The sequence below is a fragment of the Equus quagga genome, chromosome 20, assembly GCF_021613505.1.
Source record: "Equus quagga isolate Etosha38 chromosome 20, UCLA_HA_Equagga_1.0, whole genome shotgun sequence".
In the NCBI taxonomy this organism is placed as follows: domain Eukaryota; kingdom Metazoa; phylum Chordata; class Mammalia; order Perissodactyla; family Equidae; genus Equus; species Equus quagga.
In genome coordinates this window covers 34,588,433-34,615,355 of record NC_060286.1, presented here as the reverse complement: position 1 = coordinate 34,615,355, position 26,923 = coordinate 34,588,433, and the positions used below count along the sequence as shown (strand labels likewise).

Sequence of the window (26,923 nt, the reverse complement as noted above, 5' to 3'; positions counted from 1 at the left end):
TGTAAATGTGATCATTGTAATCTACAAACCTGAGAGAATAGCAGCTGCCTGAGTTTTCAAGCAAATAAAGGTAAAAATGAGAATGTTGTAGCAGGGAGGGAGGAAGATAACCTGTTGATTCAAATGAACCCTTGGTGTGGAAATAGCACTGTGTTTCCTGTAGTTTATTCATTTAGCCAGCAATTATTGAGCCCGTATGCCAGGCCCTGAGATTGAAGTAATGAGTAAGATAGTCTAGCCAGTTACAGTGTAAGTGCCTGGACAGAGCAAAGCACTGCATGCTAGGGGAGCACCCGGGAAGAAGAGGAGCCCCAGCCCCAGTGTAGGGGGTCGGGGAAGGGGGACAGCATCAAGAAGAACTTCCCCGTGAGGCTGAGACCTGAAGAATGAATAGGAGTTAAGTAAATAAAGATTGGCGGTAAAAGGGAACATACCAGGCAGCAGGCACTGCAGGTAAAAGGCCTAGAGATAAATGAGAGCAAAGCACTTTGGGTTTCTGGAGATAGGAGTTGCGGAGATAAGTGAGGTGTGGCGAGAGATGAGGCTACTGAGGCGAGCAGGACTGTCTGCTAAAGAACCTGGTATACTGTGCTAGACATGGGCTTTATCCTGAGCATGACAGGCCAAGTGACTGATTACATTTGCATTTTCTGAAAGATCTCTTTGGCTGCAGCATGCAGAAACCATAAGAAGTGTTCCAGAAATAGTGATTCTTTAAAAAAAAAAAAAAAAAAGTACATTCTTTTTTAAACACGCTCCTTTTAGCACCTTTTTTTTTTTTTAAAGATTGGCACCTGAGCTAACATCTGTTGCCAATCTTTTTTTTTTTTTCCTTCTTCTTCTTCTTCTCCCCAAAGCCCCCCAGTACATAGTTGTATGTTCTAGTTGTGGGTCCTTCTGTTTGTGCTTTGTGGGACGCCGCCTCAGCGTGGCCTGATGAGCAGTGCCATGTCCACACCCAGGATCCAAACCGGTGAAACCCTGGGCCTCCGAAGCAGAGCGCGCGAACTTAACCACTCGGCCATGGGGCCTGCCCCAATACATACTTTCTTTAAGGAGATAAAATCTATAAATAATACATCAAAAATTATGAATTCTTTTTTGAAGTTTCTTACTGTATTTATTCACTTATTCACTAGAATTTTTTGAGCACCTGTTCTTTGCCAGGCACTGTGCTAAGCACTTAGCTCACATTATCCTCTATGATAGATATTAGCTCCATTTTACAGGTAAACTGAGACTGAAAATAGTCCCTTTCCTGGGGTTGCAGCTAGAAAGTGCTAAGACCAAGATTGAAATCTGGTCTTTCTGACTCCAGAGCTACTGTTTCCCATTTGGGGGGTGTGGGGAAAGAATATGGTCTCTGTGAGAAGAAATCATCTGTGAGGTGCATTGTTTTGAAGGGAGCACATGATCTTATTTAAGAGTTAACTAACCAGTAGATATCAAAAAGTTTTCTAAAAATCATAATTACATGGCTTTATTTCCCAAAGCCTTGGATTTTTCCTTTATTATTATAATGGAATTAAGGATACTAACGTACTATTTTGTCACCAGTGGGATAATGATTTAAGCATAATGAGCAAGGATGGGTATTTTTTTTTCTTTTTTCTTTTTTAATTTTTTTTGAGTTAATGATAGGTTACAACCTTGTGAAATTTCAGTTGTACATTATTGTTTGTCAGTCGTGTTGTAGGTGCACCCCCTTCACCCTTTGTGCCTACTCCCCACCCCACCTTTCCCCTAGTAGCCACTAATCTGTTCTCTTTGTCTACATTTTTAAACTCCTCATATGAGTGGAGTCATACAGAGATTGTCCTTCTCTATCTGGCTTATTTCACTTAACATAATTCCCTCAAGGTCCAAGGGAATGGGTATTTTTTTATATATATATACATAAAGAAGTGTGAACCTCTGAGTTTTTCGTATACTGAGTACTATTATTGTTTTTATTTAACATTTGTAGATAAATGATCTGTGAGAGGAAAGTGCACAATACATTTAGGTTGTCATTGACTATTTCTGTTCTCTTTATAATTTTTGACTTGCTCTGCTCTCTTGAGCATAAGTCCCCGTGCTTGCTCTTGAATTGGAATATACCAGTAATGGTGGGCACCCTCATCAGGGAAACTTACTTCTAGTAATAGCTGCCATTCATTTGATGTTTACTGTAAGTTAAACAAGGCACTGGGTACCGTGTATTTATTATCTTATTTAATTCTCAAAGGAACCTGATGAGGTACATTTTGAGGATTAGGAAACGTTTTTCAGATGAGGAAACAGGCAAAATTTCACGCATCGCACAGCTAAAGGGAATTGGGATTGGGTCTCTGGTCAGTCCGATTCTGGTGGTGTCTCTCACTCTCTCTTTCAGCAAGATACCTGCACATAAGAACGTGTGTTCGGTTTCGAGGAGTTGGAGCATCCTGTAGGTCCCAGAGTTAGATCCTCCTGCATTGTAGTGTAGCGGAGGCTTATATATGATGCCTGTGTCCAGAGAACTGACATCCCCGTGCATGCTTCCCCCTTTCATTATGCTGTTGTCACCCCCAAAACGCTTAAGCGTAAGTATCTGGGGCCAGCCCGGTGGCATAGTAGTTAAGTTCACAAGCTCCATTTCAGCGGCCTGGGGTTCTCAGGTTCCAGTCCTGGATGCCGACCGAGCGCCACTTGTCAAGCCACGCTGTGGCAGCATTCCACATAAAATACAGTAAGATTGGCACAGGTGTTAGCTCAGCGACAATCTTCCTCAAGCAAAATGAAAAAGATTGGCAACAGATGTTAACTCAGGGCCAGTCTTCCTCACACACACAAAAAAACCACTTAAGCATAAATATTAAAATAAATATTAAAAAATTTTTTAAAATATTAAAATAAATATTAAATAAAATATTAAAATAAATATTGTTTATTAAAATAATTTTTAAACTATTAAATATTTTTTTAAACCACTTAAGCATAAATATTAAAATACCCTATTAGAGAACATTAATTCATAAAATAAACACTGAAGAGTTCTAAATCTATATTCAGTTAAGTATCTTAAGTGTTCTTAAATTTAGTCCTTTTTTTCCTTTTCCTTTCATGGCTTGAGAGAATCTTCAGTCTTTTGTCAGTGCCTGTGTGCTTTAGCCTCCTCCTTTATTTGCTGAGTTACTGAGGTTTTCCCTGGAAGTTTTCAGCTTCTTTCCCATCTTTCTCAGTCTGTTTTTTCCTTCTTGCACAGCTTGGCAAAAGCTGTACGAAGAAAGAGAAAGCACTCACTGTACATTCTCAGCCTGAAAGCAGCAGGAATCTCAGGGACGGCCTGTTTCCCCTGCAAGGGAGCTGTGTTCTCAGAGCAGAGAACCTTCTCGTCTCCCTCCCAGTGGGTGCTTGGCTTTGGTGGGCAGTGATGGGTTTTATACTGAGCTCTGAGGGAAGGGGCTCCTGGCAACTTCCATAGCCTAATGTCTTTGTTTTTTTATTATTTGATTTTTTGATTAAGAAATATGCTCACATGGAACACAATTCAAAAGGTACCAAAGGGTACTCTGTGAAGAGTCTTCTGCCCTCCCAACTTTTTATTGGCCTTCACAGAGGCAGCCAGCGTTCCCAGTTTCTTGTATATCCATCCAGATAGACTATCTAGAGATTGCCTCAGAATATAACTTTTAAAATATATTTAAAGGGAATGTAAGATATTTGGAATAGATCTATAATAGTAGCAATACCTTTTGGCATTTAACTATTGCAAGAAAATCTTATAAAACTATTCAAAGGGGCAGAAACTTCAAAGTTATACTTCCATGTAGGTAAATATATGTTACACTTTATGACTCTGCTTCTATATTATGCACCTCTGCCCAACGGACAACCAAATTGTGAACATTAGCTGAAAGGGTAGGAAAAATAAAACTCATCCCTTTTTTTTGCAGTGAAAATAGATTTTAATCTAGATTTCTTTTCTTTTTGCTTTTTTTTTTCCCAGCTTTAGTGAGATGTAATTGACATATAACATGTAAGTTTGGGACGTGATGATTTTTGATACACGTATCTATTGCAAAATGTTTACCACAATAAGGTTAGTTAACACATCCTTTACCTCACATAGTTAACATTTTGTTTTTATGGTGAGAACATTAAAGCTCTACTCTCATAGCAGCTTTCAGGTATATAATACAGTGTTCATTGATAGACACTTCAGTTATTTCCTTGTCTTGGCTATTGTGAATGAACATGGGGGTGCAGATCTCTCTTCCAGATAGTGATTTCATCTTTGGATATATACCCAGTGGGATTGCTGGATCATATGACAGTTCTATTTTTCATGTTTTGAGGAACCTCCATATTGTATTCTATAGTGGCTGTACCAATTTACATTCCCACCAACAGTGCACCAGGGTTCCCTTTTCTCCACAGCCTCGCTAGCATTTATCACTTGTCTTTTTGAGAATAGCCATTCTAACAGGTGTGAGATGATATATCGTTGTGGTTTTGATTTACATTTCCCTGATGATTAGTGATGTTGAGCACTTTTCATACCCTTGTTGGCCATTTGTATGTCATCTTTGGAAAAATGTCTTTTCAAGTCATCTGCCCATGTTTTAATCAGATTGTTTGTTTGCTGTTGAGTTGTATGAGTTCCTTTTATATTTTGGATTTTTAACCCCTTATCAGATATGGTTTGCAAATGTTTTCTCCCATTCCATAAGTTGCCTTTTCATTTTACTGATTGTTTTTTTATGCTGTGCAGAAGCTTTTTAATTTGATGTGGTCCCGCTTGATGATTTTTGCTTTTGGTGTCACAGCCAAAAAATCATTGCCAAGACCATTGTCAAGAAGCTTTTTCCTGATTTTGTCTTCTAGGAGTTTTATGGTTTCAGGTCTTACACTTAAGTCCTTAATCCATTTTGAGCTAATTTTTGTGAGTGGTGTAAAATAGGGTCCAGTTTCACACTTTTACATGTAGATGTCCGGTTTTCCCACTACTGTCCTTTCACTAGTGAATATTTTTAGCTCCCTTGTCAATCAACCTATTTTTTTTTTGCCGAACTATGATGCATTTATTTGTTTACCTAAAGTGTTGATTGCAGTTCTTACCACTCTTCAGAGAAGTAATAAAGTTAGATATGTTCTGAGAAAAGAGAGCTGAAGTTGATGAAAGGAACAAGTACTAAGGGCAGACTAAAATGATTCCGAGTGTCCAATATGTCAGAAAGGGTATTGCTAAGATAGTCCTAAACCTACTGTGACATGTAGACCCTAAGGTGACCCCTAATGATCCCCATCTTCTGGTATTCATACCCTTATGCAATCCCCTCCCCTTAAGTGTGACTGCAGCCTGCATCTTGTTCCTAACCCATACAGTATGGCAAAGATGATTACGTTACGCTACGTCTTGATAACAGACTTGCGCTAGAGACTTTTACACTTGCTGGCTTTGAAGGAATAAGCCACTGTGTTGTGAGATGGCCTGCTGATGGCAAGAAATGCAGGCAGCCTCCAGGAGCTGCACGTGTGACCACCCCAGCCAGTAACCAGCAAGAAGCTGAGCCCTTAGTTATGTGGCCACAAGGAGATGAATTCTGCCAACAACCTGAAAGCAAATTATTCCTCACTTGAGCCTTCAGATGAGAATGCAAGCCCAATTGATAGATTGATTGCAGCCTTATGAAACCCTGACTGAGGACCAGGTGACCTGTGCCCAGACTCCTGACCCACAGAAAACGTGAGGTGATTTGTTTGTTGTTTTAACCCTTTCAGTTTGTGGTAATTTGTTACACAGCAGTAGAAAACTGATAGATTATTTAATCCTCTGATGTTATTTTCATAGGTCAAAACAGTTTTTTAGGGGAAAACAGTAATTGAAATCCATTTCATCACAGAGCCTTCAAGGTGGTAACCAGCCCTGCCTCTACAAAAGACTCAGTTTAGGAAAGCTGCTGAAATTACCCACAGTCCCAGCTGCTGCACTGGCTGGAGGCCGTAATTGACATTCTCATCATAACTGTGTCACTCAGTTCAATCAGGGGAGCTGAGCAACTCTGACTTATGGGATAAGGGAATTATTATAGGACTTGGGCCTTACACAGTTGAGGGAGAAGCTGGGGAAGTGAAGGTCTGAAAGGGAGAGGAATAGATTACAGAGAGGTTATCAGCCAGTCAGCCTGAGAAGCCATGCACATCGAGCCACTGAAGTGGGGCTGCAAAGGGGAGCACGTGGAGAGTGGCTGTTCTGTCTGTGGATCTGCAGCCAAGCATCTGGCTGGGGCCTGGAGCTAGTGTTGTCACCATTTGGGAGGGAGAGCTAGGCGTGGAGTAGAGGAGAGAAGGACAAGCTGAAACTTACAGGCACTTCTGCCTCTGCTTGTCGCCACATCTAGCTACAGTGGCTTTTAGAGAGTAATGGCTGTTGGTTCTGCCTTCCAAATCTCACGTTTCCCTTGGCCAACCTTAGCTTGGAATCATACAGGGATGGAGATTATGGGAAACAGTTCTAGCTCAAGCAAGTTGAAAAGTACAAATTAGCACAGTCTTCTATCACCCAACCTAGATTTTCATCACACTTTACCAATATTTCAGCAGGTCTAGGTAGCCTGCCAGGTGGGGTGACCCAGACATTCATCCCAAAAGTGTCCAAGCTTTTAGTTGCTTTATCCATGGTTGCCACGGTTTCCGGTTTCCATTATCACTGTGTAGGGAAGCACTTAGAGATGCCCCAGTGAATCCCTTGGATACTGGATGAGTACCTTCCTGCTCCTGTTGTATTGCCACAAACCTAGCACCCTGCTTCAGCACTCTCAAGATCCACTCCCACACATGTTCCTCCAGGACCTGCCCAGACGTGTAGCCAGGTCTTGGAATTCTTGGGTGTGTACATTTTTTCCTCCCAGAACAGGGGCTGCATTTTCTCTCTCAAACTATGATCATGAGTGATCAGATCCTGGTTATTGGTTTGGAGCTAGTGAGAGGAGGCGGGGGCAGATCTTGAAGAGGACGAGCATTATCTTTTCAGGCTCTTGCAGGGTCTCCTGACAAGAGGGTGCCACTGTCCTCTAGCAAGGAGTTGGGGAAGCTGCTTCTCCCAACCCAGAAAGTTCAGGCAAATCTTGGGGTTTAACATTCCTAGCTCATCCACCTAAATATCCCCATTTCAGACTTCTGTGTCCAGTTGTTCCTATCAGGACCCAGATTTTATCATTGAAGATTTGTCAAGGCTTTGCATTGAGGTTGTCTTTGTAGCTCTGATATCCTTGAAATTAAATCTGGAGCCTGAATTTTGGTAGTCTGTTCTGCAGCTACAGGAAATAAGGGTCTCTTTAAACACTGACCTAGAAGTCTTCTGACTTTGACAGAATACCTAGACTTGAGGGGGCTAACCTGAGCCTGTCGTTTTCTTTTTTCATGACTTCTAAAGCTGTTAACTAAAGCCAGCCAAACATCAGGTCCTTATAATTACTGATGTTCCCATTCCATTCAAGTACCACCACTATTGCTAAACTAATACCACACTTAGTGAAAAACCTTAGTGTTGTCATGCTGCTGCATGCAGGGTTTATCACCACCCCACTTACCATTAGGAATGGTGTCCTTTTTGCCATCTGACCTGTGAGTGATCTAGTTGGAGAATCGCTTTTGAGAATCTTGTTTTCTAGGGCCAGTTCTGTTACAATTATTGTATGGGTGTCTCCTCCCATTTCCCCACAACGTGTGCTAAAACACAGCCTAAATAAAACAAAGGCTTGTGTGCAGGTAGTTTATTTGGTAAGTAATCCCATGAACAGGAGTGAGAATTAGGGGGAGTTAAGCAGGGGAGGGAGGAGGGAAAGCAGTACGAGAGTGAGCCAAGGGGCTGGTCACCACTGGAGGCACCTGGGGTTCAGCCCGGGTAGGATCCTCTGAGGAGCTCTGTAGAATCTTCTTCAGCGTGGTCCTCCTGAGGAATAGCAGAGACAAGCATTTATCCAACAAGCTCTCAGAAGTTGCAGCGTCCAAGGAGCGGCAATTAAAAACAGTGAGGCGCAGATTGCCTTGTCTTCTAATCCACATGTCTGACGCTCATTTTCTGCTTTGGATCCGGAATTCTGGTTGCTTTTATGAAATAGAGTTATGCAGGGATGATGTGTTGGTAGTAGTAAACCTTTGAAAGGTGTGCTATAGTATGGATTGGAATGTTGAGAGAGGGAGGCAATAGGAAGCTTTTTGGGAATTGATGTGTAAGATACTGAGGATCTGGACAGTGGTGCTGTTGGTGGGAATGCAAAATAAAGAGGCTAATGGAAGACCATTTTGAAGGAAGAATCAGTAGGACACATTGACTAGTTATATATGTAGGTCAGAGGAGGGTGAGTTGACACAGCTGATTTAAGATCTCTAGCCTAGAAAGAGAGTAGTGTTGAGGGACAGATTGGCTGCCCAATATTATTTAGCATAGTCCTCAGAACTCTGAAGGGATTATTTCATCCTATATATGGTGGAATGAGCCCCACAGAGGATATGCTTTGATCCAGCACAGGGTGATGAGAGAGAGTCAAGAGTTAGCGATGTGACTGTCTGAATTCAAAGCCAATATGCTCTTTCCCCTACTTCAGGCTGCCCTCACTTCCCTCTTGTTTTGTAATTCCTTTCCTTAGGATTCGGAATCAGTCACATACAGGTTAGTAGGAGAGAACTGAAACAACTTTTCTCTCAGGCCTATTTGCACTTGAAGTCTTATTTCTAACTCTGGTGCCACTGAAGAGTCACTGTGCCTGCTCGAAGGCCAGCCTTCCTCTAAACTTGTTACATTGTTTTATGTTGTATGACAAGCTGTAATCTCCCTCCACAGTTCCTTTCCTTTCTTGCCCCTTGCCTGCTTCCCTCTTTCTCTTCCCACCTCAACCCCAGTATGGAACTCTGAATCTGGAAGCTGCTTATACAGTTCCTGATGGACATGAGCCAGTGAAAAGGTTTACCACTGATCCTAGTGAAACGAGTATTTAGGGTACACCTAGGAATACGAAGAGTATAAGGGTGGCAATAAAGACAGATCCTGACAGTGTATTCAGGAGATATGTCCACACTGAAGCTTATTTTAGTTATCAGAGGAACACAAAGCAGAGAAAAACAAAAATGTTGATCATAAAAACAGAAAGTGATCCCATTTAATATGCAGCAATAAGAATCTTTTGTATTACTCAGTGTCGAATTAATTTGTTTTACTTCTTTATATCTCTGCTTTGGTCGTTCGTGTTATATAGCTCAAATTTTGAAAAGAGGCATTTTTTCCCCAAAATGAAGGGTTAGAAAGAAAGTATTTTGGTGAAAGAGAATAGAAGAAAGGATTAAACAACTAGGAAATGGATCTGTAAAATGTGGTTATCATGCAAGCAAAAAGAATTCTAAGGGGCCAGCCCCTGTGGTCTAGTGGTTGTTTGGCATGTTTGACTTCAGTGGCCCGGGTTCCATTCCCAGGCATGGACCTACACCACTCATCTGTCAGTGGCCATGCTATCGTGGCAGCTCACATACAGAAAGAGGAAGATTGGCAACAGGTGTTAACTCAGGTGAATCTTTCTCAGCAAAAAAAAAAAAGAAAATTTTAAGAAGTTGACTTCACACTGTCTGCCAACCTCGCAGCCGCATCATTGAAAATCTGCCTGAGCAGAATGCATGGGCACCTTTGAGCCATTAAATGTCTTGACTATACATGAGTTTTTCTGTTAAAAGGAAATTGTTAAAAACTTTTGAATTCATCCAAAAAGTTATATAGTTTATTAGTCAACCATTGCTGTGTAACAAACAACCGGAGAATCTCAGTGGTATATAACAATGAACATGCAGTTCTCACAAATTTACAGGTCAGCTGAAATCACAAATGTAAGTTTGCAGCAGCTAGGGTCACTTTTGGTTGCCACTGTGGGTCAGCAGGGCTGAGTGGCTCTGTTCCCACTGCTGCTCATTCTCCTGGGACCAAGAAGCCAGCCACGGTATGGTGTGGCAGTGGCAGAAGGCAAGAGGGCAAGCCCAATTCCCCAAAGTATTTCTGAAGCCTTTTGTCACAGCATGTCTACTAGCATTTCATTGGTCAAAGCAGATCTCATGGCCAATTCCAAAGTCTTGGGACAGAGAAGTACACTGTGCCCATGGGTGGGTAGGTGGGATCAGAGGGCTGGTCGTGGCAAATATGTCTGAGCAGTAATCTCCCGTATGTGGGAAATAGTCTAAGCTCTAAATTTCTAGTTTAAAAAGATAAAGTAGTCATTTTGATTGTCGTTGTCTTTGAAGAAATAAAGATATGTGCTATTTTATCTGTAGTTAGGAAATGGAGTCAGTAAACTCAGTAGGGAAAAAAGAGTTCCCTCTGAAAGTTAATTAGTACCAAACAGGAGGAAACAAATTTGACCTCCGTATATCCTAAAGCTGGCATAGGGGAAGGAATTCTAGACAGACAGTGCTCTTCAAAATGTGTCTACAGTGAGATAAGTACAGAAATTGAGAGTAAGCATTTAAAACTCTTGTAGCAATTTGACATTGCCGCAATATTCCAGCAGCATTTTTACGGAACGTTACTAAAGTATTGGTCCAACAGATTGGACGTTTAGAAAGAAACAAGAACAGAAACTGTTCCTTGACCTGAGATGGTTTGAGAAGAGCTGAGATAGAATGTGGCATTCTGCTCCCTAGAATGAATACCTGGCACTGTGTGTAAGTGGACCCTCTAATTTATACATTTGTCTTTGGGATTTGGATTAGTGTCACTTTGTCACCAAGAATCTGTCCATCTTTGAGTGTGCTGATAGTGTTTTTGGCCCTACAAGACTGGTCCAGAATTTACCAAGGAAATGGCATTGTGCGAAACTTCTTTGCATCTCACTTGCTGGCCTTTCCCTGCCCGCATCCCTTCGGCCTTCCTGCTGTGTTTCCATTTTCATTTCATTATCGATAACCTTGACAAAAGGCAAATTTACCTCCACCTGAAATCCTTTATCATGATATGAAAATATTAATTTTGACAATATAGATAAATCTCTTTAAAAATATACCTTTCAACATTCCATTTTTTTTTTGCCTGTCTTCCATTTACCTTTGTGAGTTAGTATCACCATGTCTGGTGTATTTATACGGTGCTTTTCTGTTCGTGTGAGAAGTGGTTTAAGTGAAGAAGTTCTGATGAGTGTTGACTGGTATAAGATCTTAGTTTAGAGACAGAGAAAGCGGGGTGGGGGACGGGATTTTGGTGGTGGTGGTTTTGTTTTGTTTTGTTTCAGGAGGATTATCCCTGAGCTAACATCTGCTGCCAATCCTCCTCTTTTTGCTGAAGAAGACTGGCCCTGAGCTAACATCTGTGCCCATCTTCCTCCACTTTATATGTGGGACGCCTACCACGGCATGGCTTGCCAAGTGGTGCCATGTCTGCACCCAGGATCCAAACTGGCGAACCCTGGGCTGCCAAAGCGGAACGTGCGCACTGAACAGCTGTGCCACTGGGCCAGCCCGGGGACGGGATTTTTTAGGAGGGAAGGGAAGGATATGTTTAGTTAGGTATGACTTATCTTTTTCCAAAGTTAATTAATCTTTGTGAGTCTCAGTTTTCTCATCTGTAAAATGGGAATAATAATAATACCCCCTTCTTTGAGAAGATGTGCTAGAATTAAATATTCTAAGTTAGGTACAGAGCTTGGCACATAATAAGTTTCAAAAATGTTCGCTATTACATTTGCTTTTAATTAATTATCTACTAGGTTTCAGGCTCTCAGAGATATGTTGGGGCGTCTACCCCAAAGGAGCACTCAGTCTCGTAGAGGATTCAGACAAGTGTATCAGAAAGGTAAAATAGCATGAGAGTTTAGTGCTGTTATAGAGGGAAACACAGGGCGCCATGGATACGTTTAGGGAGGAGGAACAGCTGATCCAGGCCTTGGGGAGCAGGATCAAGGTAGGTTTTTGAAAGAGGCAGCATCTAAGCTGAGTGTAAAACATGTGGAGGAGTTAAGAAGGAGAATTAGGAGCATCTTAGAAAAATGGAACAACATAGGCAAAGGCCTAGAGGTGAGAGAGTCTGCTGGAATTCTAGGAAATTGTAAGTAGCACAGTCTGACTAGAATGTAGGATATGAGCAGGGATGGGGCTGGAGAGGTTGACAGGGACCAGACTACCAAGAGTATGTAATTTGGGTTTTATCTTGAAGTCGTTTGCAAGCTATTGAATAATTTGTTACATATATAATCTAATTTGCATTTTAAAATATCATTCTGGCAACAGTATGGAGAACTGATTGGAAGGGAGGAGGACTGGAGATGGGAACTTTTTTAGGCTGTTTCAGTAGTGCAGGGAGAAAGTATCAGATTTTGAAACGGAGGTGGTAGAGATTCAGTGGCGGGGATGGATTTAAAAGTAGAATGAACAGCATTAGATGGTAGATTGGATGTGTGCTTCTGGAGGAGGAAGCAATAACAGAACTCAGATTTCTGGCTTTGGTACTTCGGAGAGATGAGCTATCCTTCTCTGAAACAGGGATAAAGAAGGAGGGAACTACACGTATTTCCAGAGAAAACAAGTTGACTTTTGTCTGCAGAATATCTCTGGAGCTCTCCAATGGGAGGTTTGAGTGAGTTTGGGAGTCAGGAGAGAGCTCTGGGTTGGAAATGGAGACTTGAAAGTGGTAAAGATGCGAAGGGAGTGAAGGCCCTGAGAGCAGATGACACCACCCAGGAAAGTGTGTGTTAAAAAGAACTGTGTACTCACAGTGCTGGGCAAGTAAGTCCTCCAGAATGTTTGAAGGAGTGAAGTGTCCAGGGTACAGTCTCATTTAAATCTCATTACAGCCCTGGGTTAGCAGTATAATCCCATGTTTACAAATGAGAACAGTTCAGGCTCAAGGAGGTTAAGTGATTGGCCCAAAGTGACTGCTGCTAAGTGGCCAGGGTGGGATTTCAAGTCCAATCTGTCTGATTTCAAAGCCCATTTTTTCCTACCATGTCTCACTTCCTTGTAAACCTCAGAAGTTTAGACACATGATATTATCATTCATTCTCTTTCTGTACCTCTGCCAGCATCCTTGTTTAGTAGAGTTGTGATACATCGTTTTAAATAACCACTTTTTCTCTGTTTTCCTCTGCTTCATTCCCAAACATTTCTTTCCTGTCAGATTGACCCACCCTACTCAGCTCTACTCCAGGGCCTACTTTAAAACAGCAGACTGACAGAAGTCCTCCCCCAGCAACTGCGTGAGGCCTGCCCTCCGCAGCTTGATGTTCAGGGCACGCCGTAAAATCACAAGAACTGTTCAGAGCTTTTCCATATTTCCCGCTTCTCATCAGCACATACGCATGCCTTTGGGTGTTGTTTACATGCAGGTTTCATTGTGGTGGTCTCAGTATTCCTTAAAAGGACCTCATTTTAATGTTTAGATTAAATAAATCAATCTTTAATCTTTAGATTTAATTACTCTTATGTTTAATTGTGTTACCACTTTTCTAAAAATGATTTTATCTCTGTGATGAAAGGAGCTTGGATGTCATCTGACCTTAGTTCCGTATCCACTGTAGGGGTTCTTTGGACTCTTTCCCTAATGTGATGAGCCAGCCTTTGCTCCTACATTTTTGTAGAGGGGAGGGGAGGAGAGCAATTCTAATTGTTAGAAATTTCTTAATATTGAGTCAGAAATCTCCCTTCTTTTAACATCTGTTTGTTCCCCAGGACGTACCCTTGGAATAGCAGAGAAGTCAGTCATTTCTTCTCTTCATTTCTCATGAAGGTCCCTTAGACATTTAAAGATAGTTCTTCTGTCTCTCCTCCAGTCGCTCTTACATAAGCCAGATCATCTTGTTTGCTTGGAGCTTTTCTCCTGTGACAGTCTCAAATTCTCTACTCTTCTTTTCCCCTTCTCTAAGAATTCTAGAATTTTGTCAGTGCCCCATCTAAGACATAGGGCTCAGAACAGAACACAGCACTCCACAGGAGAGCAGTGCAGCGTTCTTCCTTTGATTAGGACTTATGCTCGTATCCTAAAAACCTGAGATTGCTTCAGCTTTATAGCAGCCATGTCGCATTTTGCATTTGTTCAGTTAAAATACCCAGATATTATTTTTACATGAATGGTAGTTAAGCTAGCTCTCCCCTATCATCTATTATACAGTTGATTTTCTTTAATTTAAATATAGAACTTTATAATTTTCCTAGTTATATTTCATCTTCATTTTGACCCATCTTTTTAGCCAATTAGGATCAGGTTATCCAGTTTGTTGTTAACTGCACATCCCAGTTTTAGGTCATTTGGAGATTTTGAAACATACTTTCCACATCTTTATTTAAGTTCATGACAAACATCACAAAAACAGACTCCCCACTCCATCCCCTGAGTTAATCAGTGCTACTTAGAAATGTAACCACTGTTCTGTCATCTGTCTGTATCTCATCTTATCTACAAAGATCTCATTTGTAGATTGAACGAATTTTTCTTTAGCGCCTACCATGTGCAAGAAAGTGCTAGAAATACAGTGAAGACAGCAGTCCCTGTCTTGTGGAGCTCACAATCTAGAGACATCGTGAAGTATTTTATTAAAGGCTTTTCAGAACTCAGGTTACACAGTTCTCTATGATATTCTCCTTATCTGGTACCATTATCAGAAAAGGGAATGAAGCATTACTTTTTGCAGACTCTATACTGGCTACTAATGAGCCTGTCTCACCTGAAAATGGGATTTATTACCTTTTTCTTTTCACCTTTCATGGTTTCACAGTAACTCTGAGCTTTGAAAGTCTCAGGAGTTTATTGATGCCCTTTCTTTTGGCTCGCTCTCTCTTTTTACAGGGAGAGATTCACCCTGAGCTAAGATCTGTTGTCAGTCTTTGTCTTTTTTTTTTCTCCCCAAAGCCCCAGTACACGGGTATATATCCTAATTGTAAGTCATTCTAGTTCTTCTGTGTGAGCCACCACCACAGCATGGCAACTGACAGACAGTTGGTGTGGTTCGTGCAACCAGAAAACAAACCCGGGCCGCCAAAGCAGTGAGTGCCAAACTTTACCCACTAGGCCATCCAGGCTTGCTCAGGCTCTCTCTCTTAAAGCTCTGAGCTCTTTAGAGAGCAGCCTGTTTAGCCACATTTTTGCTGGTGGTGGTGGTGGTTAAATACCTCTTCTGCACACGCACACATTATCAGGTTCTTTTTTATTTTTAGTAAACTTAATTATGAAGAATTTCTGTCCAGCTTGAGCTGTTTTCCCTTCCACAATCTTTATCACTCAGATTTTACTTATATTTTATCTTTATATTTTGAAATGATCTTTCCTAAGGGAAATAGCTGACTATCCTCAGATTTTCTTCTCTTCTTTAAGCTCTTAAGGTGCCATAGTCACTTTCTCCATGACCCTGGTCCTTTTCACTTAAACCACTTATTTCTTTTTTTTAATTCACCAGAATTAGTCCCAGATGAGCATAAAACTACAGTATTTTATGTATCCTGAGGGATTAAACTATCAACAATGCAAGTTGGTATTGTTTATTAGAGTGATACAAAGAACGGATATCCTCATAGTTCATAGAAGATAGCCCACCTATCTTCTGCTAAAGTGTGGATTCTCTTATAGTCTAGTGTCATCCATGTCCTTCCTCTGACTGACCAATTCCCACAGCTGTATCATTTCTGCCTACTCTTCTTTCCCCTTTGGTCCAATGCTCTGCACTATAGTGTCTTATTCAAATTGTTGGATTTGCACATCGATTTATTTTCTTGAACAGTTGTAAGGATTCTCTGCCTTTTTCTATGGATCTGTCTCTGTGGGACAGCAGATTTCCTATAGATGTCATAGTCTGTTGTTACCCCATCCCACCAAGTCTTGGTGATTTCCATGAGATTTTATTTATCTCCTTGTTCTTTTTCACTATTGCTACTTTTAAGTATAGTGTCTATCACACTGATGTTCAATAAGTAATATTTATGATTAATCTCAAGAAGTATTTGCCTTCTCTTTTAGGCTGTGAGGATATCATTGCTGAGAGCATCTCATTAGATACCTTAATTGCCATCCTCAAGTGGAGCTCTCATCCATATGGCTCTAAATGGGTGCACCGACAAGCTTTACATTTCCTCTGTGAGGAATTTTCCCAGGTCATGACTTCGGATGTTTTTTATGAACTCAGCAAAGACCATCTGCTTACTGCTATCCAGTCTGACTACCTACAGGTAATCATTTATTCACTCTCAAATCATTGTCATCCATATGTGCACCAAGAAACCCATCTGTACTCTATCGTTCTCCCATCTAGGGAGATCAGCCCACTCAGGAATGCCCTCTCCAGGTTTGTACAACAAAAGCCTTCTGGCTCTCTTGGCCCTTCGTGCACACTGGTGCTGATTCAACATTGTGAATAAGCTCGGGTCCTAAGCAACTACACCAAAGGGGTTGAGGCAGTAGGCGAGGTCAGAAGCCTATCCCAACAGTGATTTTCTTGGCTTCCTTTAGTAGTAGATTCCCTGTAACAGTTTCTTACTTTTGGCGGAGTATCAGATACTTAGACTGTAGATAGTAGCTTAAGCAGCACAAAATAAGAATAATATTCAGTTTCTGGTCTATTCAAATGCTTATAAAAACTCAGTGTATGTGTCCTGCCAAAGTATAATAATGTTTTCAACTATTTATTTTTAACCGGAAGTGTTTTTAGCAAATTCTTGTGTCCTTGATTTATGTGTAGATTTAATCTGGTAATTAAAACTAACAATAGATTTAAAATACTGCAGAAAATACTTTCAGGTAAAGTTTGTTCAGATTTTTTTTTTTCCGCATTGGTTGTATGAATTTTATGCTGAAAACTTTACAACAGTTTTATTGTTAGCAAGATATAAACCCATTGAGCCATCTCCCATTTCTTTATATTTGTAGTAGAAAAATTATAAAATGCTTCCATCTCAGTCAGAAATGCCCTGAAGAGTTTAATAATCTACTTAGCATCTGTGCCTTTCCTTCGTACATTGCTTTGATGGCAGTACAAATGTTGTCATAATTGGATTTGATTTATTTAGGATCTGTGTTCATTAACCTTGCTTCACTGTCCTGATCCAGACTGTGTGCATTATGGGAGTTAGGATTTGTCAGTTCTCTCAGATTATTGTCTTTCGGAGCTTTGTGTTTCTTCTTAGAAAGTAGGGAGGGAAGAAAGTGAAAACCATGGAGAACTGCCTGGATTCGCTGTAAGATTTTAAATGAAGCACAAAGAAATGAGGAGCATATTGCCCCTTCACAGGTTGGGCTTGAAGGGTCCTTCCCAATCAGTAGCTTATCCCTCGGAGATGGTCCTCTGTTCTACCTACACTAGTTGCCATACTTGTTTTTCTGTTCCTGCAGGAGATAGTAGTCACTCTGTGTCCATATAATTTTACTTTCATTTAATTATATCCACCTTGTCCCAAAAGGAATTTAAGGCAGCTCTGTAAGGACCATATAGTAAGATAAAATAAATTTAAAATAGGTGAAGAGAAAAGGATAAAGAAAATAGAAAGATAGAAATAAGAATAAAAAATATGGTTAGAGCCAAGAGAGGTTACTGGACAAAAGACATGTAATGCTGTCTTATGTATTTGCTGTTGGTGGACCACAGGGTTAACTCAGACATTTCACACAGCCCATTTACAGAGTGAAACCTGGTAAGTTGCACACGGTATTTACATTTTGACATAGGAAAAGTCATTAATGAAATTAACCATTTATCTAATTTCACTAAAAAATATGTAAACCGTTTTTTCTTATAGGCAAGTGAACAAGATATCCTTAAATACCTGATTAAATGGGGAGAGCATCAGTTGATGAAAAGAATAGCAGACAGAGGTAAGCTCAGAAAATTAGCTTGCACTGTTAAGTTGTTCCCTAACGCTTACTGAAATGCATGCCGCACATCAGTCTTGACAATAGCCACTATTGCCTGCTGAAAAAAAGAAATTTTTACAATTGGTGAATCCTTTAGTGGAGAGGGTATACTTTGTTGGAAATAAATATACCAGGAAATTTCACTTTGCCACTTTAAAAGGATACTTTTAATGTTATCTTTCTATGTGCTTACTGATATATGTTGACTGACTTATGGAAGTATTAAAATGAAATATTTCACTTAGTGATTAAAGTGTTACAGAAGCATATTGTTGATGAAAACGTTCTGGAATTAGATGGTTGTGATGGGCGCACAACATTTTAAATATACTAAAAGCCACTGAATTGTACATTTTAAAGTAGTTAAGATGGTGATTTTTATGTTATGTGAATTTTACCTCAGTGAAAAAATATATGACTACCCAAAAACATATTGTGATTTATAAATTTTGTGGAAGGTAAAGGGGAAATAATACTTTTGGATGGCCTCCAACTGGGGATACTGCAGAAGAGATGGAAGCATTCTATGTAGGAGGTGGGCTTTCCATTTTGGAAGCTTATGATTCCATAGCAGTCTTCTGTTTACATCTGGGGTTAGCCCACCCTCCCATGGTCCTTCCCTCATAGAATATTGTGTTCCTTTATATAGTGAACCCAAATCAAAAAATTTTAACTAGAAAAATTAAATACAGATTTCCCTTTCTTGTCATTTTTTTAACCGGTTTATTTAGATATTATTTACATATCATAAAGTTCACCTGTATGAAGTGTTCAAGTCAGTGGCTTTTAGTATATTTACAAAGTTGTCACTTTTTTTTTTCTTTTTTTTTTTGCTGAGAAAGATTTACACTGAGCTAACATCTGTGCCAGTCTTCCACTATTTTTTATGTGGGCCAGTGCCACAGCATGGCCCCTGAGGAATGGTATAGGTCCATACCTGGGAACTGAACTGGGGCCACTGGAGCAGAGCACACCAAACTTAACTACGGGACCAGCCCCTATTGGGTCACATTTTTAAATATATAAAAATACCAGGCTAAACCTGCCTTCAAACCTTTTTATAGTGTCCCTTTAGTGCACTCCTGCCTGAGCACTAGGGAACAAAAGCAGTCCTCTTATATTCTTTCTCCCCATTTATTTCTCTGTGGCCTGCAGAAGACATTAGCAATTCTCAGATGTGAATTTCTTAAAATATAAAAACCACTACTACTAATTTGAAATTCCAGTGTATCATCTCTCCTCCTTGTTTGCAGATTCTCTATTTTCAAATTCACCTACCTGCTAAAATTTATTTGTTACCCCAAAATCGATAATCATGGCACTTTCATGGTCATTTGCAGACATGCTCAGGGTGATGAAATGTTTGAATCCCCTGACACACGTTGCCAGCTTAAGGTGGAACAAGGACACTCTGCCTTCTTGTTTCAGCTCTCATGCTGTAAACAAGTGTCCTTTTTCATAGTCTGTTTAGTGCCATGTTTTTCACATTTTTATGGAGTTTTTTGGTAACATCTCTGTTTAAGGTGGCCTCCAAGTGTATTTCTTAGTGCTGCCTAGTGTTCCTAAGCACAAGAAGGCTGTGATCTTCCTTACAGAGAAAACGTGTATATTAGATAAGCTTCGTTCAGGAATGAGTTACAGTGCTGTTGGCTGTGAGCTCAGTGTTAATGAATCGACAATATATATTATTGTGTGTTTTATTTTTTGTTTTTCTGTATTTTTGGGTTTTTGTATTTTTTGTCTTATTGTTGTTTTACACACATAAAATAAGGTTGTGTCTTGATAGATTGGTAAAAATGTTGTGACCAGAGGCTCACAGGAACGTAACCCTGTGTCTCCCTTGGGAGCAGTGCTTCAGTGTGTGCTGGTTGGTTGCAGTGACTTTATAGAACGTAACTACCCAAAATAACAGGAATTGAGTGTATGCAACACTACATAATCATTATAGGTCGTAGGTTATAAAGTTGGTAATGATGAAATGTCATATTTATTTGGGACAGATAATAAGCATTCTTGATAAAATTTCTCTTAAAACATTAGTTTTCAGACTGGAATTAGTTTTAGAATGGAAGGCTCTTCCTCAGGGATGAGAAGGAAGCACGGTGACCCAGGCTGTGCAGTGACCTTCGTGTATAAGGGTTCTGCCCTTACCTGTTACATATTTGGGAGTTTCATGTAAGATTTCATTTGAAAACGGGGCACCACTACTTTAAGAGAAAAGATGTTTTTTGAAAAGCAATGCTTTGTATAAGTATGAAGCCAAATCATAGCAAGGCAAGGAAAAAAAACCTGTTTCCACACACTTGCAATTATTTTATTTTGAATGACCAGAAAAAGCTTAGCTTCTCAAAAACAATGTCTCTTTATCTACCTATCTTTCATGTGATTTAAGGGAAATACCAGTTTTTCTATAGAGTGTTTGCAAAAAATCCAGCATTTGTATTTGTGAATGATAAAGATCTTATTTTTTTAAGAAAAAAATTACAGCCTTCTGGATTAAAGACATGATTAAAGATTCCCAAAATTTATGTAATTTTTCTTCCCACCTCAATATCACAAACATATGTACCTCAGGTCTTCCCCTTTCACTCATACCCAACGAAGAAAACCTTTATTGTCTGCTCCGGACAATGGAAATATATTACATGTCAGAGATCAAAGAGTTCACTTTTATGCAGTAATGTTCCCATATTGTGGAACTTTAGGAGACTATCATAAAAATCTTAAATAGATTACACATTAGGTTTTGCTGCTTTAGATAACCGGTGACTAATATCTTATTAAATTACTGTTAAATATATGGTAGCCTAATGAGCATGCTGATAACCTACAGTGACCAGAAGTAACATTTGCCCTGCAATGCCCTTGTCCTACTGTAAACTGGCCACAAAAGTGAGAAAGCTTAAGAAAAAGCCATTGGTCAAACTAGATTTTAACAGATTGTCATCTTTTCTCCTTTGACTTACTATGCGGAAAAGAGTCCTTTATTATTCTTTAGAGCAGAAGAGTCATAAAAGAATGTTACTGTACAGTTGACACCGTGCTTTTGCTTTGTCCAAAAACATCTCTATTAAGATTTGCTTATAACCCTTTTTAAAGCAGATGTACTTAAGTATAAAGCGTGTTACTAAAAGTGTATGAGAGAAAAAAGAAAGCCTTTCTCTGAAAATTTGGATTTGGTTGGAGACTTTTCGTTTTCTTTCTCATAGAGCCAAACTTATTGAGTGGCACTGCTCACAGTGTGAACAAAAGAGGTGTGAAAAGACGAGACCTGGACATCGAAGAGCTTAGAGAGATCCTCTCCTCTCTCTTACCGTTTGTGCGAATTGAACACATCTTACCTATAAATAGTGAAGTCCTCAATGATGCAGTAAGTCCTTTCTACATTGATCCCTTTCATGAAAAGAAAATGCACCAAAATGTCAGGTTTATCCTTTTTTATAATCATTGTAAATAATTTCTACTACTAATAGAGTATTGTGAAACTCAATTCCATGAGAACTGAAGTGGATGTCTGTTTTGTACTGTATTGTGTATCCAGTGTCTGGCACATGGCACAAATAAATGTTGGGTGGATGAGAGTTGAGTGGGTTATCAGTCTTTTGCAAGAGGATAGTTTCTAGGGGAGTTAATTCAGCCATTTATCAGTGAGGATCCTTTTTTTAAAAGGAAAGGGTAGAAATTACCTTTAAAGACTCTTCAAGAACAGCAGTAAATCAGAGAGAAGGAGATTGGTTCAGTATAAAAAGGAGGAATGAATCTTAGGATTGGTTTCAGTTACAAATTAAGGAGCTGATCATATTACTTTCATAATTTTTTTAAAAAAGTGAATTTTTTAACTAATACAATTTTTTGAATTAATTTTTTAATTAATGGGAAAATAGTATAAATATTAGTTCATCACACTTTGGTTTACAACTTTAATGCAATGCTTATAAACATCATAACAGTTTTCCCAACTGCACAGAAGCATAAAAATCATCTGGGGAAAAACTGGTAAGAATTTTTTTTAAGTTCTCTAAAACGAACATAATGAAGAAGGGATAACTCTTCCAGAATGTAAAATATATCTTAAAACTCTAATATTTAATCTGTGATGCTAGCATAACAGACAAGACGAAATAGCCCAGAAAAAGATCCTATTTAATAGAAGAATTGAACATATAATAACAAGCTATCACAAATCCTTGTGGTGCTAGACTAACTGATGAGTGGGGGAGGGAGGAAATTTGTTTACAGTTAAATCCTCATTTCACTTGCATGCAAAATTAATCCCTGTTAGATGGAAGAATGAAATATTAAATTGAAACATGGAAAAACTAGAAGAAAACAATTAAATATTTATGGAATCTCTGCTTAGAAAAATCTTCAGTCTCACCAGTAATCATGCACACACCAGAGAAAGCAAAGTAAGGCAGTGTTACCATTTTTCCACCTATTAAGTCAGTTATTTTTGAAATAATATTATTATCCAATAGGGGAAGTATAGCTACATTGGTAGCGTTGTCATTAAATATTTGGAAATAGCTTAAATGTCTAAACAGGGAAAATAAATCATCGTACAACTCAACAGAATATTTTGCTGCCCTGAACAGTGGTTGTAAAGGCTAATACAGCCACATGGAAAATGCTAAAGATGGAATATAATTTTAGAAATAAGGCTACAAAATATGCATTTTTATGTATTCTAAAATTCAATTATATAAAAATTTATTTGAAAAAGACTGGAAGGAAATATATCAACATTATTACAGTTGGAATAGATCAGAGTTAGGAGTTTTTTCTCTGTTTTCTAAGTACTATCTAATGTTATATCTTATTAGTTAAAAATAATTTTAACTAATACAGCAATTAGACATTTACTATATTTAACAAGCGTAATATTGGAGAAACAGTGTTTGGTTTTGTTTAAAACCTGGGACTCAAACCAGATTGAACCCTGGATTTGGTTTAGAAAAATATTTTAGAACTTCGTTTTACTAGACTTAGAAAATGTATATCTCTGCTCTTAATTCCACGCCTAACACATAATAGGTCTCCAGTGAGTTTGCTAATAATGACTTAACATAATACTCAGTATGTGCTAAGCGCTGTCAAGTACTTTATCTGTATTACCTTCATTTTATCCACCTGATGAGCTGTAGGTACTTGATTTATATTCTCCTAGCACAGATGAGGAAACTATGGGGCCACCCCATTTAGTTAGTTGTGTGGTGTCCCATCTCCAGGGCCATCTGGGAGCCCTTAAATGAGGCCCAGGTAAAGGGACATGCACATGGTCATGCAGCTGTTAAACAGGGCGTCGGGGCCTTGAGCAAGTCTGCCTCCCCTAGAGCCCTGCCCTAACTCCTTGCACACTGCCTGTGTCTGTGCACTGTAGCTACAGGCCCGAGAGGATGGTCTTGTTCTGTCTTGTAGAGGCTGGCGTGGGGACAGAATCAGTTCCTGGATGAGTAAGGAAAAACATAGAAATTGGGTTTTCATTAAGAGTTCTGAAAGTTAGTCCAACTCACTATATTTTTAATTAATATAGCTCTTGTTTTAAAAACATCATTCCTCTATTTAGAGAAAAATGGGAAATTGTAGTACCTTTTTATTGCTGAATCCTTTAAATGTTAGTAAAACATTTGAAGTATTCTTGAATTTCACATATTTTCTTAAGTTTTTATTTAAGTGGTAAAGTTTGAACGTTTTGATTTATAGGTATAATTATTTTTGTCTTAGTAGTATTGTAGTACTACACAGACCTCTGGTTTATCTAAACAATAATTTTTTTTCAAGATGAAAAGAGGCTTGATTAGTACTCCTCCATCAGACATGCTTCCTACAACAGAAGGTGGAAAGTCAAATGCCTGGTTACGGCAAAAAAATGCTGGAATCTATGTTCGTCCTCGACTGTTCTCTCCCTACGTGGAGGAAGCAAAGGTAATGAAAACCAGTTTTAAGACACTAGACTACCGTATTACAGCCTATAGGCTACAGGGACACTTGTTGTAGGATCATTTAAATATCTGGAAATAGCCTAAATGTCCAATAATTGGGAAAGTGAAAGTCAATTCTAGGTTTCTGAAATGTTTTATTATCAAGTGTGTTTTTGTAACTTAGGTCATGTTAAGTTGCATTTTACATTTTTCTCTTCTTAGTTGCCTTGCAAATTGTTAACTTGGAAAAAAATTTTTACTGAAGTGGTTGTCAGTATTTTGTGATCTTCAGAGTGGGGAAAATGTTCGGAAAGAAGATTGCACACATTTGTCTTCCTTCATAAACTAAGGACCAGACATGGTTTCTTGTAATACATTTCTGTAATGGCTGAAATTGTGTTAAAATTGGAAATTGTGTTTAGTTTTAGAATAAATGCTCAAACTAAGAAAAAATTTCAGGCCTATTAAGTAAAACGTTGGCATTATGTAAATTATAACATAAAGAACTCGCCAAGAAAATATGGTAATGTGAAAATGAAAGACTGTAATTTTTTATTAGATGTATTTAGCCATAAGAACTTTGGGGTGGGCTTTTGAAGAACTGACAGTCTTTGAAAGTCAGAAATATGAAAGAACAGACAAAACAGTGTGTTGGGTGTGGAATTAAGTTACCTTACAATTTTTCTCACTTTTATTGTCAGAGTTCCTATTTTAAGATATGTGAAAGGATTTATGAGAAGTTTATTTTATTAACTAAGTTGATAATCTATCTCTTATTGAGTAGTTGACTCCAAATAGTTCTCAAACATAGGAAAAAAGAAGATTGAGTCTGGCGATAAAAGGTCCGTAAAAAACTTGGACCTACCCTCCCTCCTGCGCTGTCTCACAGCGGGACAGTGGCAGGCTGGTCAGGTCGTCCTCCTGGACTTCCCTGTTTCTCAGAGGGCTGTGCCTTTGCTTAAGTAGATAATTGCCACAGCAAACGTGGAAAACGTTATACATTTTATCATTTGGCCATTCGGTAGAGATAGATTGTTGAAATAGATTGCTCTGAAACTAATTTAACAATTGGGTTTGTTTATAGATCTGTTGACTTTAATATCAATCTATAATATTTTGTATTTTGAGCATTTCTTGTTGGATCTGATATTTAGCCCATGTGTACATTATTTTTTTATAGTGACTTTATGTATAATTTACTTCTGATTAATTTTATATCCCTCCTTCAAATTTTAAATACTTCAATTAAAAGCAAACTTTTCAGAAGATGATTATTTCTTTTCAAAGATGCTCCAAAAGGTTTCTTTAAAAATTAAAGAGGTAGGGGTACTTACTCCTTTCACCACTGATTTTAAGCTTCATACACTGGAAACAATAATTCCCTTTTTATATGATGAAGGTAATAATCTTTCTCCAAATGTGATTTAACAGAGATGAAGGATTGACTACTTGTATTAATACTGAAATGTTATTTCAGTCAGTGCTAGACGAGATGATGGTGGAACAAACAGATCTTGTGCGTTTGCGAATGGTTAGAATGTCCAATGTGCCAGACACGCTTTACATGGTCAATAATGCTGTGCCACAGTGCTGTCACGTGATCAGCCACCAGCAGATCAGCAGTAACCAGTCAAGCCCTCCTTCAGTCGTAGCCAATGAAATTCCAGGTAAGGCAGTAGCCTTGTGTCAAGCATTTATATTTAAAGGAATAGTCTGATCATTTTTTGTAACCCCTTTATATAAGCTAATTCTTTCCATGTTCCAATACCCATTATGCATTGTTCGCATTAAAGAATAAGTACTTATAAGCTAAGTTTTTTGTTTTGTGTTTTGTTTTACAGTAACAAATATATGCAGTTTTTTATTTTACCCCAGCATTTCTCAACCTTGTCCCACTTGACAGTTAGGGCTAGATCATCCTTTGTCATGGGGCTGTCCTGTGCATTGTAGGGTGTGCAGCTTCCGTGACCTGTACTCACTAGATGCCAGTAGCACATGCACACACAGTCAGACACACACACCCCTACCTCTTTGTGACAACCTTTTGGAAACATTTGTATATTTCTAGACATTGCCAGATGTGTCCTGCAGGGCAAAGTTGCCTCTTGTTGAGAACCACTGGTTTAGAGGAATTCAGATTTTTTATCACCATAGGGTATTTCTCACATTATCAGACCCTTTGGGAAAAGTATTATAAACTACTGTCTTTGAGTCTAGACATGTCCCCCAAAACGTGATCACTATTGGTTTCTTGGAGATCCGGTTTCCCAAGATCTGCTCTGTGAATTGTACTGTAGTGCAGGCTCATGTCTTATGACTTTGAGTAAACCGGCCACAGATAGAGGTAGAGCTGTCACGTCCAAAAACTTCTGAGCGTCGGTTAATGTTGACTTTAACCAAAGGGCTCTATTCTCAGTTTCTTCGGTAAGAAAATCCATAGCGATCTGGGGTTCCGAAATTTGTAGCTCTTTTTTTCCGCTGTAGAAATCTCAGGTATTATTTTAATTATTATGTAGTGGCTGAAATACATGTGACTTGGGAGATAAAATGCAATGTTCTTTTTTGTATTGAAGTATGGTTGACATATAATATTATATTAGTTTCAGGTGTACATCATAGTGATTCAACATTTATATACATTACGAAATGATCACCGTGGCAAGACTAGTAACCATCTGTGAAATTTATAGCTCTTGCCAATTACCATTGCAAGATTCAAAAAATCAGCAAACTGACTGGAAATGGTGCCAATATGTTCTGCTTATAAATGTCTGTTTCAATTAAGGATAAATATAAGACAATGACAGAACTTTTAATTGAACACATACATTTTATTCTGAGACAATGTCTGATTGTTTGTTGCCTTATCAGATTTGGCCACTACATGTTTATTTAAAGTATACATTAGACAACAGTATGAAGAAAATATCTCTGTAGCTGATTTGTGCAGATGTTGAAGCTTTGGTAATTAGCACGAGATCTGTCAGCTTGTGTTAAATTGAATAGCAACATAATTTAATCTTAGAACTGAATCTCAAAGGCCTAAAGATATTCACAATTAACTATGCTCAGAAAAATAAGACTTGTCTGTCTGTTGTTTATTGAGACATGGCTCTGTGCTGTGTCCTGATTCTTCCTCCCTTGCCCACCACACTCTAACAAAAGGCTGAGAGCT

At 38.9% G+C, this 26,923-nt stretch overlaps 1 protein-coding gene across 2 annotated transcripts in view; it reads left to right on the top strand.

Annotated features, from left to right (window-relative positions):
• Positions 1-26,923, top strand: part of BTBD7 (BTB domain containing 7) — an 88,425-nt gene that overhangs the window by 51,185 nt on the left and 10,317 nt on the right. The window contains exons 4-8 of one of the 2 annotated variants that reach the window (XM_046647351.1): positions 15,941-16,149; positions 17,713-17,788; positions 21,037-21,197; positions 23,609-23,752; positions 25,337-25,415. In XM_046647351.1, the coding sequence (XP_046503307.1) occupies positions 15,941-16,149; positions 17,713-17,788; positions 21,037-21,197; positions 23,609-23,752; positions 25,337-25,415 (669 nt within the window). Of the gene's footprint in view, positions 1-15,940; positions 16,150-17,712; positions 17,789-21,036; positions 21,198-23,608; positions 23,753-25,225; positions 25,416-26,923 lie in introns of both variants that reach the window. The other variant, XM_046647350.1, reaches the window with a different exon arrangement.